Source organism: Fundulus heteroclitus, chromosome 14 (genome assembly GCF_011125445.2).
Source record: "Fundulus heteroclitus isolate FHET01 chromosome 14, MU-UCD_Fhet_4.1, whole genome shotgun sequence".
Classification (NCBI taxonomy): domain Eukaryota; kingdom Metazoa; phylum Chordata; class Actinopteri; order Cyprinodontiformes; family Fundulidae; genus Fundulus; species Fundulus heteroclitus.
Window position 1 is genome coordinate 24,279,160 of NC_046374.1, and position 12,907 is coordinate 24,292,066.

A 12,907-nucleotide genomic window follows, 5' to 3' on the forward strand; every position below is an offset into this window, starting at 1 on the left:
ACAAGTGGAGAAACCCCTGTGTGTGATGGTCTGGGCCTGCCTCGCTGCCTCAGCACCTGGACGAGCTGCTACCGTTGATAGAACCATTAATTCTGCTCTCTGGCGGAAAATCCTAAAGGAGAAAGTCTGGCTGTCGGTTCTGGACCCTGAGTGACGATCCACCGGCAAAGCTACATCTGAATAGCTGAAAAAAAAATGAATAAGGCTTTGGAAAGGCCTAGTCAAAGTCTAGGGCTGAAGCCAGTTAAGATGCACTGGAGTCAGTGGGGGTTCTAGACCAAATTTACCAGGGGGGCCAAGGTGGGGCCAGTGTTTTTTCACAGGGGCACAGAACAAAAAACTGAAAAAACAATAAATATAATAATAATATAATATATTAATATAATTTAATAATATGAAGTGAGCCATGTGTGGCTCTGGAACTGCAGGTTTAAGACCCCTGATCTAGCAGTTAAAACTTTGCCCCCAGCTCATAAGCTAAACGTGAAACATCTTAAGTTTTAAATTCTTTTTAGAGTAAAACTGTATAGGTAAAAAGTAATATTGGTCAAAGTGACCAATCGGTTATGGTTTCTTTGCCATTGCAAATAATTATGAGAAGTGTATTTATTATCATGTCTTTAGTACAGGGGCCATAACAGGGGCCAGAACCATTTCTACAGGGGCATGGGCCCCTGTTGGCCCTGTCTAGAACCGCCCCTGACTGGAGTGAAACGCCTTCAGTTCTGCAAAGAAGAGTGGGTCAAACCCTCCACAAGGATGTAAAGCCTGAAAACACTTAAACAGTCTTGTGAAATGAAAATGAAACTCTGATGAATGAATAAGAAACTTTCTGTAAGCACGAGCTGATTTTGGTCAGCATCAAAACTGTGTCATATAATTATATATATATATATATATATATATATATATATAGAGAGAGAGAGAGAGAGAGGAGAAAATGACCTGCATGGTCAGATGACAGAAGTCACAGGGTTTGATTAGCCCTTGCAGAGGAGTGAAGGCCCCACTTTCAGTCATCTGTGGCCACATCTAACTGCAATGTCATGCTTCTGAAACCTCAAACGGTTCAACGTATGACCAAGCCGGACCGCCTGACTCTGCGTTTATCATGCTGAGCCTTAACGCCGACGCGGCTCTCAGTGACCCGCGGCCTTAAGAGGTCATCTCTCAGCTGGAATCAGCCAGTTATGCCGTGAAAAATCGGGCCTCGCTCGCTTTTGTCAGGAAGTGTCTAAACGAATTACCTCCGCAGTGTGACGGGGGGAAATGATTTCTCGTGCCTTTATGTGGGACTGTGCAGACTATCTGTGCTGCTGAAGGCATGCGGTGCAGAAATGAAAGGTGACAGTTTATGGAAGAAGGATCCTGAGGGCTGGACTGTGGCTGTGGAGGCTCTACGGTGAAAAGGAGGCACAAACCACAGGATATTGCTCGTTCTTGCCTTCAGAATAAAAGCTCGGAACGCCCCCGACAAAGGTGAGTTGGGTCTGGGTTGTTTTGTAGGGGGTTCTGTGTTCAAACTGAAACAAATCACTTAAAAATGTTAATGTGGGACAAAGCAGGGCTAAAGGTTGTCGGGACTTTTCATGGCTTGGAAACGAAAAGGAACTGTCCCTAAATTTGACTGATTTATTTATTCTGCCACTCAAGCTGACGTTCACGTGAGAGACTGTCTTTTATTTAAGCCCCAAAAAAGGAGATGTTTAGTTATTATTACAGCTACAAACTCAGTCTTATTTGACTTTTATGTGCTGGACAAACACAGTATAGCCCATAATGGTGAAGTGGAAGGAAAATTAGACACGCATGGGTTCAAATAAAAAAGATAATCAATACGAGAAAGAATCAAAAAAGTGTTTTTGCATTTGTATTAGGCTAAAAATGATCTTATTTAATATTTCATGTAAAAATACCGAAGGTAACATAAATACTCAACATAACGAAATAGTGTTTTTCTCCAAATGAGCAGTAGATCATGAACTGCAGGATGAAGCAGCTGTCGGGTCGTTGGGTCAGGCCTTTGCTGAATGATGTCCTCCCTGTTAGTTAGGATAAGATAAGATAAGATAAGATAAGATAGTCTTTATTGATCTCACAGTGGAGAAATTCAGTTGCCACATCGGCTCATACAAGAAGGTGCAGAGTAGGAAAGGTGCATTCAGTTATACAAAGTGAATCTTCATATATACAATGGATCAAAAAGAATACCAAAAGAAATAGGAATGGGCATATGATGTCTTATTTACATTCATGGTGATCTATATATATATATAAACATATATACATACTTATATGTATACATATTCCTATACGCCTACATATATACGTACCTACACGTATATATGTGCATACATTTGTACATACATACATACATACATGTGTACTGACATATGTTCAGGTGGTGATAGCAGCAGAAGTCACTACTTCCGGATTATTGCACGGGTTGTAGCCCAATGCATTTAATAGATTATTGCACATTAGTCATTGCACATTAGTTATTGCAGTTGTGGTTACAGTTATTTTGCAGCATTGTATAGTCTGGTAGCAGCAGGAATGAAGCCGATGTGACTGGCTGCTTCCTGCGCAGCGCCATCTTGAAAAAAAAATAAAAATACATCATAGTTAAATAGATCTGACTTCTTAAAGCTCACTCTTTGCAGCGTGCTGTTGCACCGGGTGCAGAAACGGGGCACAAAGCCAGAGACGAAACAGCAGACGTTCAAAGAAAAACATTGGCTGACCTTGGGAAAGTACGAGGACACTTTGGGAGATTAGCGGAAGGTGTGGCAGCTTGAAAGCAGAGTTTAAAGTTAAGTTATAACCCCTGGCATAATGAGAGGGGCCCAAGTGGAGGCGTGAAGAAACACGGAGCAGAGATAAAGGAGGTTCAGGAGGCCTAGAGGAAGACCAGAGAGGAGATTTACGGACAGAGTGAAAGAGGACATTAAGGTAGCTGGTGTTGCCATCTGTTTTGTTTTTCGTATGTGATGCTCTCACTTGTCATTTACTTCCGTTTTTCTTCCTGTTGACTAATTTAATGTCACGTGACCTACCTAATTTAGCGCACATGTGAGACAATGAACTGCCACAGCCGCTCAATTGAATACACCTGCCATAGATAATTGAGCTGGTGTGGGAGAAGACGTGCAGAGGATAATAAGACGAGTCACCTGTCCTGAAATGGAAAACCTGAAACCTTTGCAGACTCTACTGTAAATGAATGCTGCTGTCTTTAAAAATAAAACAAAAAGATGGCAGGATAACACACGCAGAATTAAAATTCACTCACATTATTGGCGGTTGGCAAACAACTTTCCGGTGTGCATTACCACCACCAACTGGTGAGGAGTGTGGGTCAAAGTGTCCATATTCCCAAATATACTTATATTTATGTATCGATGTCTATAATATTAAATTTACAAATACTAAATCCTCCTAATTATTGCTGTCATTATTAAATATTTAAATATTGATAACATTTATTTTTTGACTTTTTCTGCAGAATATCTATTATATCAAATTGAATTTTCTCCTTATTAAGATCTCTAACCAAAATCCTTCTTTCCTCTTCATTTTCTTACAATACATCACTACATGTTCTACTGTTTCATCTTGTTCACAATATTCACATTTGCCCGACATATGCTTCCGTATTTTGAATAGTGTTTTATTTAATCATTCGAAGCCTTAAACAGCCTTGAACGTTTTTTTTAATGAGCCACACTTTAAAACTAAACAACCGTCAATGAATCAAACTTTTATTTTGAAACGCCCGCCCGGAAGTTGACCCTCCCCCACTGCGGCGGACTTGACGCTGGGTCCGGGGACCAGAAGCGTGCCGCTGGGTGGATGATGGCGGTGCCGCCGGTGCTGCTGCTGCTGGAGCTGGCTCTGTACGCCAGCTGCTTCGTCTGCGGGATCGTGGCCGCCGCCTCCCTCACCATCGTCCAGGTAAGGCTGACCGACAAGCCCGCTGTTATTGGCCCGTCAGCGCGCTCTCTTCCGGGTCCCCCCCACCCCCACGGGGAGGGCTAAAAAAAAAAGTTTAGAAAACACTGCTGCAGTACTTCTGTTTATTATCACTGCTACTTTTTTTTACTTCCTCTCTGCACAAGTGGTTGTTTTGATGTTTTTTTCTAACTCCCCTCCAATAGTTTTCCGTGCTGCTGTCAAGGTGTCGCTGCAGGAAAAATAGAAAGTATTAGAAAGTAAGAGCGCTTTTGCTTTTCTTTTCCAGCTTGTTGGAATTAAATGTGAGAGGAGGGAGACTTTCTTATTAAATGCGCTGCAAATAAATGATTTAATGGCAGCAATACACGCAGATCCACTCATTTACCACCCAAAACGGATGTTTAATGTTCTGGTTTTATCTTTTTAAAAGTTTTATCTGATTAAAAAAATAAAAACAGGAAACGCTGGTGAAAATGTGAACATGTGCTCCAGTAATAAGTGGGTCTTGTGACCGAGTCGCTAGTCACGCCCATCCTCTCACTTTCGTTCATATATATAGAGAAGAGGAAAAAGTAATCTTTCTGTTTTTTTTTTAAAATGAATCCAGTTTATTTATATAGCGCCAATTCACAACACATCATCTCAAGGCACTTTACTATTAATTAAAGGTTTTCTGTCTAAGGAAACCCAGCAGATTGCATCCAGTCTTGCAGCATTCACTTCTCCTGGATAAATGTGGAGCCACTGTGGACTTTGCAGCAATCCCTCATACCAAGCATGCATGTAGCAACAGTGGGGAGGAAAATCCCAGAAACCGCCAGCAGAACCAGGCTCAGTGTGAATCGCCGTCTTCGGTTAAAGCAGACACACAAAAAAGAGGCAGTAGCACTGATCCAGGGGTACTTTCTATACAGAAGAAAAGTAAAAGGGTAATGGTTCTGTGCAACTATGGCTGAAAAATGTATCGCGATATAAGCCTTTTATATCAGTCGATAATTATTGAGAAGTGTTTTGTTTGCCCATTTGAAACAAATAGGGGGGGGGGGAGCCTGATTTAAAGCTGTAACCCTAGTTTAATGTAACCATGAACCTTTTAAAGTATGTCAACCAATCTTGCTTAGTCTGGCTGTGAGAGGCTAAATCCTGTCCTCTGCCTATATCCCACAGAATACCATGTGGTTCTGGAGTTCAGTGGCATTATTGAACATTTTATTGCAGATATTTATTTATTTATTGGCCAGCCCTAAATGGCCATATTAGCTCCATTAGTGGTTTTGTTTACGCAGATAAGCTCGGAGTCACTTTTCAAGTCCAGATGATGAACGGGAGCGCCTACAGTTGCAGTAAAAGCTCAGCCAATAGCTACGTCTAGAGCAAGGGTCACCAACCTTTTTGAAACTGAAAGCTACATCAGTGCTGTTGTCATACGAAGGGCTACCAGTGCTGACCTTTGAACTAGAAGAGTCAGAGATAACCGTAACACATTTTTCATGCTTTGTTATAGATATTGTCACTTTTAAATCTATATAAATGCAAATGTGAATAAACAGGAAGAGTAATGGAATAAAATAAAGTTTTAGGTGCAGCTCACTGCTGGTTTGGACTTTTTTTTTTTAAGAACAGCCTTGGGGGGGCGCTAGTGTTGGGAAACCACTGACCTACAGGAGAACATGAGGTTGTTGGCAGCAGTAGATGCAACCCCCCCCCCCCCTCCCCGTCAAGGATGTTCTCATTACTATGCTTTACCCGGAAGTCAATTGGAACTTATCCTGTAACTGAACTGCGATTTATTACTGCATTTTTATCCTGTACTGTAATTCACTGCAAGGTATCCTGTAGAGTTACTGCAATTTTTCTGAGCTGTGTGAAAATGAAATTTCGTTCTGTATGCACTCTGTGCATACAGAACGACAATAAAGAAAGTCTAAGTTACCTAAGTTAAGTAATAAACGCACCAGACCAGATGTAGCTCCTATGAAGAGAAAAAAAAACAGAAAACAAAGTTAAAAGTTGAAATAGCGGTGAGTAACGCTGCGTCCAGACCAAACGCCTTTTGAGCGTCAAAGGCGCCCAACGCCTCAACTTTGACGATTGTGCATATAAAGTCAGACGCCCTGTTAAGGCTCCTGACAAGGCGTCTGACTTTATAAGTGACTCCCGTGGGGAGGAGCTACTCTGTTCTTTTCCTCTGCCGGACTCTTTGGAAAAACTGGATGAAATCGAGAGAGTCTTGGCTTAATTTACCAAATAATATAATATAATCTGCGCCATGCCTGAATTTACAAATAATTAAGAGGCGTTTTGAGTTTGGTGAGTTTTCACCGCCTACAGCAGGAGCTGCGTGCTGACGAGGGTCACTTTCAGCGCTCTTTATACTCACCCAGGCGCCTTAATACAGCTGAAGAGCATCTGTCCATCTGTCTCAGGTTAGTGGGCAACTCTGTGATCCAAAGTAAAAAATATTCATCCTGTCTGAAAATCCCCCTCTACATCACATAGCAGAGTCTCTCTGATTGGTTGACGCCCCCTCTAGAGGCGCTTAGCGCGCGACGGGCAGCACGAAACGCGCAGAAAGCTTAAACACGCGCAGCACAAGATGCGCCGCAGACTTTGTATGTAAACCTAATGCCCTTGATGCTCTAAAGGCGTTTGGTCAGCACAATGCAAAACTGGGGAGCTCTGCAGCAAGTTGTACATAGTCCAGCTAAAGCGCTAACTCTCTGTTTGACGGGTATTGAGCAGAAAGGTAACATGACTACAGAGATGGCTCGAATAAGCTAAACCAGGATGTCTGAGCTGTGATTAACCCAGTCTTTCCCCACTCACCGTGATGTCCTGACCACCAAGCTCTGGATCAGGTATGGGAAGCTGTTTTTTTTTTGCCTTCTGGCCCTCGCTGGCTTCCGTACGGCAGTGTTTTTATGACCCCAGACAGGTCTCTTTGTTTCTCTGCTGCAGATTAAACTCTAAAGCCAGTCTATAAAACCCAGAGTAACTCTAACCTCTGTCTTTTGTCTCAGGGTAATTTCAATGGTCTGTGCATGCTGTATGGACAAGTCAGCTACAATGCCACAGCAAAGCTCATCGGAGTCCAGACGTCCACCGCACCGTCCCTGTGCTACTTTGTGTCGGCCGTATCCGTCATGGTGGCCGTGGTGTGTTTCTGCCTCTCTCTGTACTGGGTGTACGCTTTCTGCATGGAAGGAGAGATGAGAAGGTGACGAAGCGCCGAACTCGTGTCCTGTCCTCATGACATGTCCTGTCTTGTCATTTTGTTTTAATACGTTTATAGCTGGCAAACAACGCCCAATGCACAAGACTGGGAAATTAAGCTATCAGAACTAACTTATTATTATTTCTTTGAACTGTAAGCACTTGAAGGCAGTTGTTGCTGTCTAATTTATTTTAAAATAATTCAACTCTGTTGAGGAAGAACTCCGGGGAATGTTTTTAATGACTTCCAACTAAAACACATCTACATGTGGTATTTTTAGACAGTTTCGTAAAATCTCTGGAGCTTTTTGTCACAAATATGAGACCCTCCCCCCATGGGGTGCTTTAATATCAGAAAATGTACACACAATAGATGTGACAAGAATAACATTTTCAGATAATCCAGGATGGGCAAGTAGTATGAATAGTTATTATTTGCTAAGTGCCAGAATAACAAGTGAGATTTTTTGTTTTGTTGTGACACTAGTGATCATTTATTTGAAAATGGGGTTGAGAGCAGGGGGGGGGGGGTCCCCAGGCCGGGAATGGACCCTGGAACATCTGCGTTGAGGTTTGAGGCCTCCACATATGGTACCCACGCTACCTCTGCACCACCGCTGTGACCAGACGGATCATTTAAAATCTTTTTTTTTTTTTTTCTTCTCAACGTCAAGAGTTTAAATGCACTAAATTACCCTAAAACCATTTAGGAAGCGTCCATTTGGTTTATTCACAATATTTGAGCTGAGATGAGGCTCATCTATGGGAGTATTTCAAGGCAATACCTCAAACACGTGACCTCCTGCTGTGGAAATCAAAACAATTACCCAGAAGGGAACTTTGGACCTCCACAACTCTAGTTCATCCTGTGTTTAAATATATGCAAATTACCCCTGAAACAAAGCAAAAGACTTCTGGTAGGAGAGCATTGTTATCCAATGAGAGGGGAGTCCTACATCGACATGGGCTGAAAGGCCGCTCGGAAAGGAAGAAGCCATCACTCTAAAAGCAGCACAAAAAGCTGGATTACAGTTTGCTAATGCACCCAGAGATGCAGACTTCACATCTGGAGACATGTCCTGTGGTCTTATGAAGCTAAGAAAGTGTTCAGCCATGATGACCATCGTTACATTTGAAGGAAAGCAGGGAAGCTTGCAAGCCTGGGAACATCCCAGCAGTGAGGTACAGGGGTGGGGCATCCTGTTGTGGGGGTGCTTTGCTGCAGGAGGGACTGGTGCAGTTCGTGCAATAGATGACGTCATGAAGACAGAACATTGTTAGAATATCGACTCGACATCTCAGGATGTCAGCCTGGAAGTTGAAGCTTGGGAACTGATGACGTGTCCAAAGTGGAAAAAGGGGCTGACGCTGAATGAGGACAAAGCCCTGATATTGGTCAAAGAGAGAAGCTGTGGACAGGCGTTTATAGGATGCCCAACAAAACATTTGTCGGTATTCTGGCATTTAGCAAACAGAAATAATTGTGTTTACCCTAAAACTGGTAACTTTTGTTTAATAAAATGTCCTATAATTTAAAAAAATCTTATTTTTACAGTGTATGTATCAGTTTTCAACTGTGTTTAAATGGCTCAAACGTATTCTACTCTCCCTTTCTCTTTCCCTGCGTCGTTCTCCCTGTCGTCGTTCAGGGAGCGCGTGTGGGTGAACCTGATGATAGTCGTGAGCGGCATCTTTCTGTTCTTCCTGCTCATCACGGGCTGCATGCTGAAGATCGGCCGCGACACGCTCTGTGACTCCATCATCAGAAAGGTCCCCAATGTTACCAGGTGGGCAGACGCACTTTAAAGGATCAGCAGAACACAGCTTTCTCACAAAAAAACACTCCCAGACATGTAAATGACTAAATAATCAGTTTAATTTCTTAATAATCAGTTTGTAGTTCTCCTCTGTCAGCTGTATTATCACAGGGAGCTCCATCTTTATCTTTCACATCTTCTTTCTGGTGATAATTTATTTTTATTCCAATTAAATGTCATTAACAATTTAAAAATCGATGATTTATTGGGAGGTGGTTGCTTTTTTTAAAACTTTATTTTTATTGTTTTGGAACAAGTTAAATCTGGTGCTGTGTAAAAAAAAAAAAAAAAAAAAAAAAGTTTGTTTCAGATCATCCAATTTTTAAAAGCAGTTTTAAAATGAGGATTTTATCCATGGGGGGAGGGGGGTAGCTGCCCCGCTCGGAGCGATGAGTCATTATTGGTGTGGAGGAATTTGGCCCACTCTTCTTTGCTGAATTGTTTGAATTCAGCCATGTTGAAGGGATTTCTAGCACACAAAAAAGGGTTTAAGGGTCACGCCCACGGCATCTCAAATTAATTTAGGACAGGACTTTGACTAGGACACTCCAAAACTCAGAGCTGGACTTGCTGGCGGGTTTTAGATCATTGCTCAGCTGCATAACTCGAGGTTAAGCATACAAACTGATGGCCCCTGATTCCCCTTTAGGATTTTCAGTCATGGAGTAAATGTCATTATTTAGTGATAGCAGGTCACCCAGATCCTGAAGCTGCTCTAGTCCTACAAACTACCACCACCAGGCTGTTCTTTTTTTTTTTTTTTTTAAACACTAAATTTTACTCCTGATGCAGTAGAAAGTCCAGTTTTGTCTCGTTGGTCCACAGAGTATTCTCCCACAAATTTTGGGGATCAGTTAGATGTTTGGTAAATGTGAGACGGGGACTTTTTCTCTTTCTTATTGTTGAATCTTGAACTCTGAGACAATCGAGGCCTGTAGTGCTTTAGATGTTGTTTTTAGTGACTTTGTGACGTTTTCACACAGCTAGTCGGTGACTGTTTCTCATCTGATCCTGACGTATATTTATATACCTTAGCCTGCTTAGTGTTGACAGACGGGTTCTATTAAATTAATTTTAGTTCTACAAGCCAGACAGTAATCGGACATGGGTTTTGCTTTACATCACAAGCGGTGCTACATGCTAAGCTAACATTAGGATTAGGATGTTTGAGAGCAACATGGAGAGGTCTGTAAAGCTCCTGTATCTGCAACAGTGAAGCAGTAAACCTCCTGGACGACATGAGCTAACGCTAGCTGTTATTAGCTTGATGATGGACACGGACAACCCGATGACTGTTGGTCTGAGCCGTCCAACCCCCCCCCCACCACACACACACATTACCCCTGTCAGGCTTTGGCCAGTTTTGTCATTTAGCACAAGCTAACGCTAACAATAGGCTACTAATAGCCCGGTGTCCATTTAGAAACCATTCAGAAATGCTAGTTGTGCAGGAGGCTCTACGTCTACTTTTGCGTCAAACTCAGGGTCAAAGATATATGGTTGTACAGTTGTGCACCTGTTGGCTGCCATTTTCAACGTGTATAAAGTGCAAGAATAAACGTTGGAGGGGGGGAAGCCAGCTACAGCTTTTTTGTATAAAAGTGACGGTCCTAAAGACGGCTCATTCTGAAACGAGTTTAAAATAGGTGGAACTGAGGAGGTGAAATCTCATTATCTGAGAATGATTATGTGCAAAAAATTTAATTAACATGTTTTGTATAGCCCATAGACCTATTCTAACTTATTTAAAATGAAGCATAATAGGTCTCCTTTAAAACATGGGAAATGATGCAGATAAATGTAATATTTAATGATTTTTTTTTTTTTTAAAAGCCTGGCCATCTTTAGTTGAGCATAAAACACGGTTACAAATGAACTGATTTGCTTTGTAACAGTTTCTTTCTTTTGTCTGTAAGATGTGATCAGGCCCAAACCCAAAAATGGGTCAGTCCGTTTCAAGGAGACAGGATCTACACCAATCTTCACAAATCAGAGGTTTGTAACTCACCACAGTCAGATTTTAAGGTGTGATTGAAACGCTTGATTTGTACTGATCAGTGGGGTGGGTGGGGGGGGAAAAAAGCAGATCCCTTCATGTTGTCAGAAAAGGTTCAACCGAATATGCAGCCGTTTTCAAAACTGCATTTGAATTCAAAGTTAGACTCCTGTTGTCGGTTTCCTCCTCAGACGGCGGTCTGGGTCAACTTCTTCTTCTGGCTCATCATCGGGGTGCTGGTGATCATCCAGAGGTGCCGGCGGCCGGGGGCCATTCTGGTTCCCACGCCGACCGGAGCCCTCTTCGGCGAGCCGGGGGCCACCGCTGCGGAGACGGAGCCGTTCTTCAACCGGCCGCAGTGAGGGGTGGGAGAACTGGAGAGGATTCTTTTTTTTTTTTATATATACAATGTCCCCTTCAGGCCATTCTGTAATCTACAATGTATTTATGTGATACTTATCACGGTTATCCAAAGATTGAAGCATTGTTTTTTGTTTAGTTTTTTTATTGAGCCTTTTTTTTTTTTGTTAACTTGTTGAATCAGAAACTTTTCCAGTAAATCTTTATTTACCCAAAAACTGGGAAGCACTTATTGCAGCAACTTGTTTTTCAAATTGGTAACTTTAATATTGTAATATCCTGTAATGTTTCAGTAACACTGAAATCGACTTAAGATCAACTTTGATCCTGACCCTCTCCAACTTTATCCACATCTCATGTCGTCACGTTATTCAGAGGTGCTTTTTATTTACTTATAACTACTATTAAATGTTAATATAAGCCCTTAATATAAGCTTAAAGTGTGAATTATTTGCCCTGATTTTTGTTTTGTTTTTGTTAAATCTGTATTAAAAACAAATTGATAAGCGCTTGTTAAAGAAAAATGTTGGTAAATGTCTCCCTCTGCTGGCCAATATTAAATTAAGTCGTTTCTACTGAAAAGCAGTTTCTTGTTTCTTTAATATAAATATTTTGGTTTTCCTGAAATGCATCTCCAATTTTCCACGCAGGTAGAAATACGTGCTGCACTGCATTTAAATGTATTACCATATTTACCTTTGTGATGATCCCACTCGTTAGAAAGTGACTTTAATTATTTCTCTTTCTTTCCCTTTGGAGCAATAGACCTAAATTACAGCAAAATATGGTGTGATGAGTGGACCCAACTCATGATTTAAAGGGCAAAATACATTTTATCTTAGGAGAAAATCATAAAAAGCCCCATATTAAAAATATACATTCTCTACCATTTCTTGACTGACATAAAACAGGAATGTTTAGTCTGCTTCACCTCTGTGAAAAGTTTTTCTAAAGTGTATATATACACAGCAAAAAGTGACCTAAAAATAAGTGCAAATGGCTAGAAATAATTTGCCCTTAATTTGAGCAGGTAAGTGAGATTATCTGTCATCAGAATTAGTATTTTGGCCCCTAAAGTAAGATATATTATGCACTTGAAATAAGATGAGTTGCTTTTTCTAATTTTAAATGGGGGGAGGGTTGCATTAGCAAATTGCCTTACTTGTTCAAATCAAGGGCAAACACACCTATTTGAACAAAACGTTTACTTTTATTCCACTTTTTGAAGCGTAAATGTTGGTTTGCACAAATATTTGCTTTATGTGAACACACCTAATTAAATTACCCTCACATTTTGTTTGAGGCAGCTGCTGAGATGTTTCCTTTAAGGCATTGATTGATTAGTGGACTACAGAATAGTGACCAAGCAGATGGAAATAGACCAGGATGAGAGCTTACACGTGTCTCCTTCACTCTTTCCCTAATGGTCTTATCTCTGAGGATTACCTGACCTCACTTTGAGCCCGAGGCGGAAGGTGACGCTCGCTCAGGAGAGCCACAAACGACAGAGACGGACGCTGAAGGACCTGCAGCAGCAGCTTTCACCTTTAAAAAAAAACAATTCCTG

The 12,907-nt window shown here is 41.5% G+C and overlaps 1 protein-coding gene across 1 annotated transcript; it reads left to right on the forward strand.

The window, feature by feature from the left end:
- The first annotated feature begins 1,315 nt into the window (after positions 1–1,315).
- Positions 1,316–11,922, forward strand: tmem179ba (transmembrane protein 179Ba). The gene is made up of 6 exons (XM_012876791.3): positions 1,316–1,479; positions 3,787–3,954; positions 6,975–7,171; positions 8,817–8,954; positions 10,901–10,979; positions 11,172–11,922. The coding sequence occupies exons 2-6, from the start codon at positions 3,853–3,855 to the stop codon at positions 11,340–11,342; spliced, it is 687 nt and encodes a 228-aa protein (XP_012732245.2). The 5' UTR covers positions 1,316–1,479; positions 3,787–3,852; the 3' UTR covers positions 11,343–11,922.
- Positions 11,923–12,907: the final 985 nt, after the last annotated feature.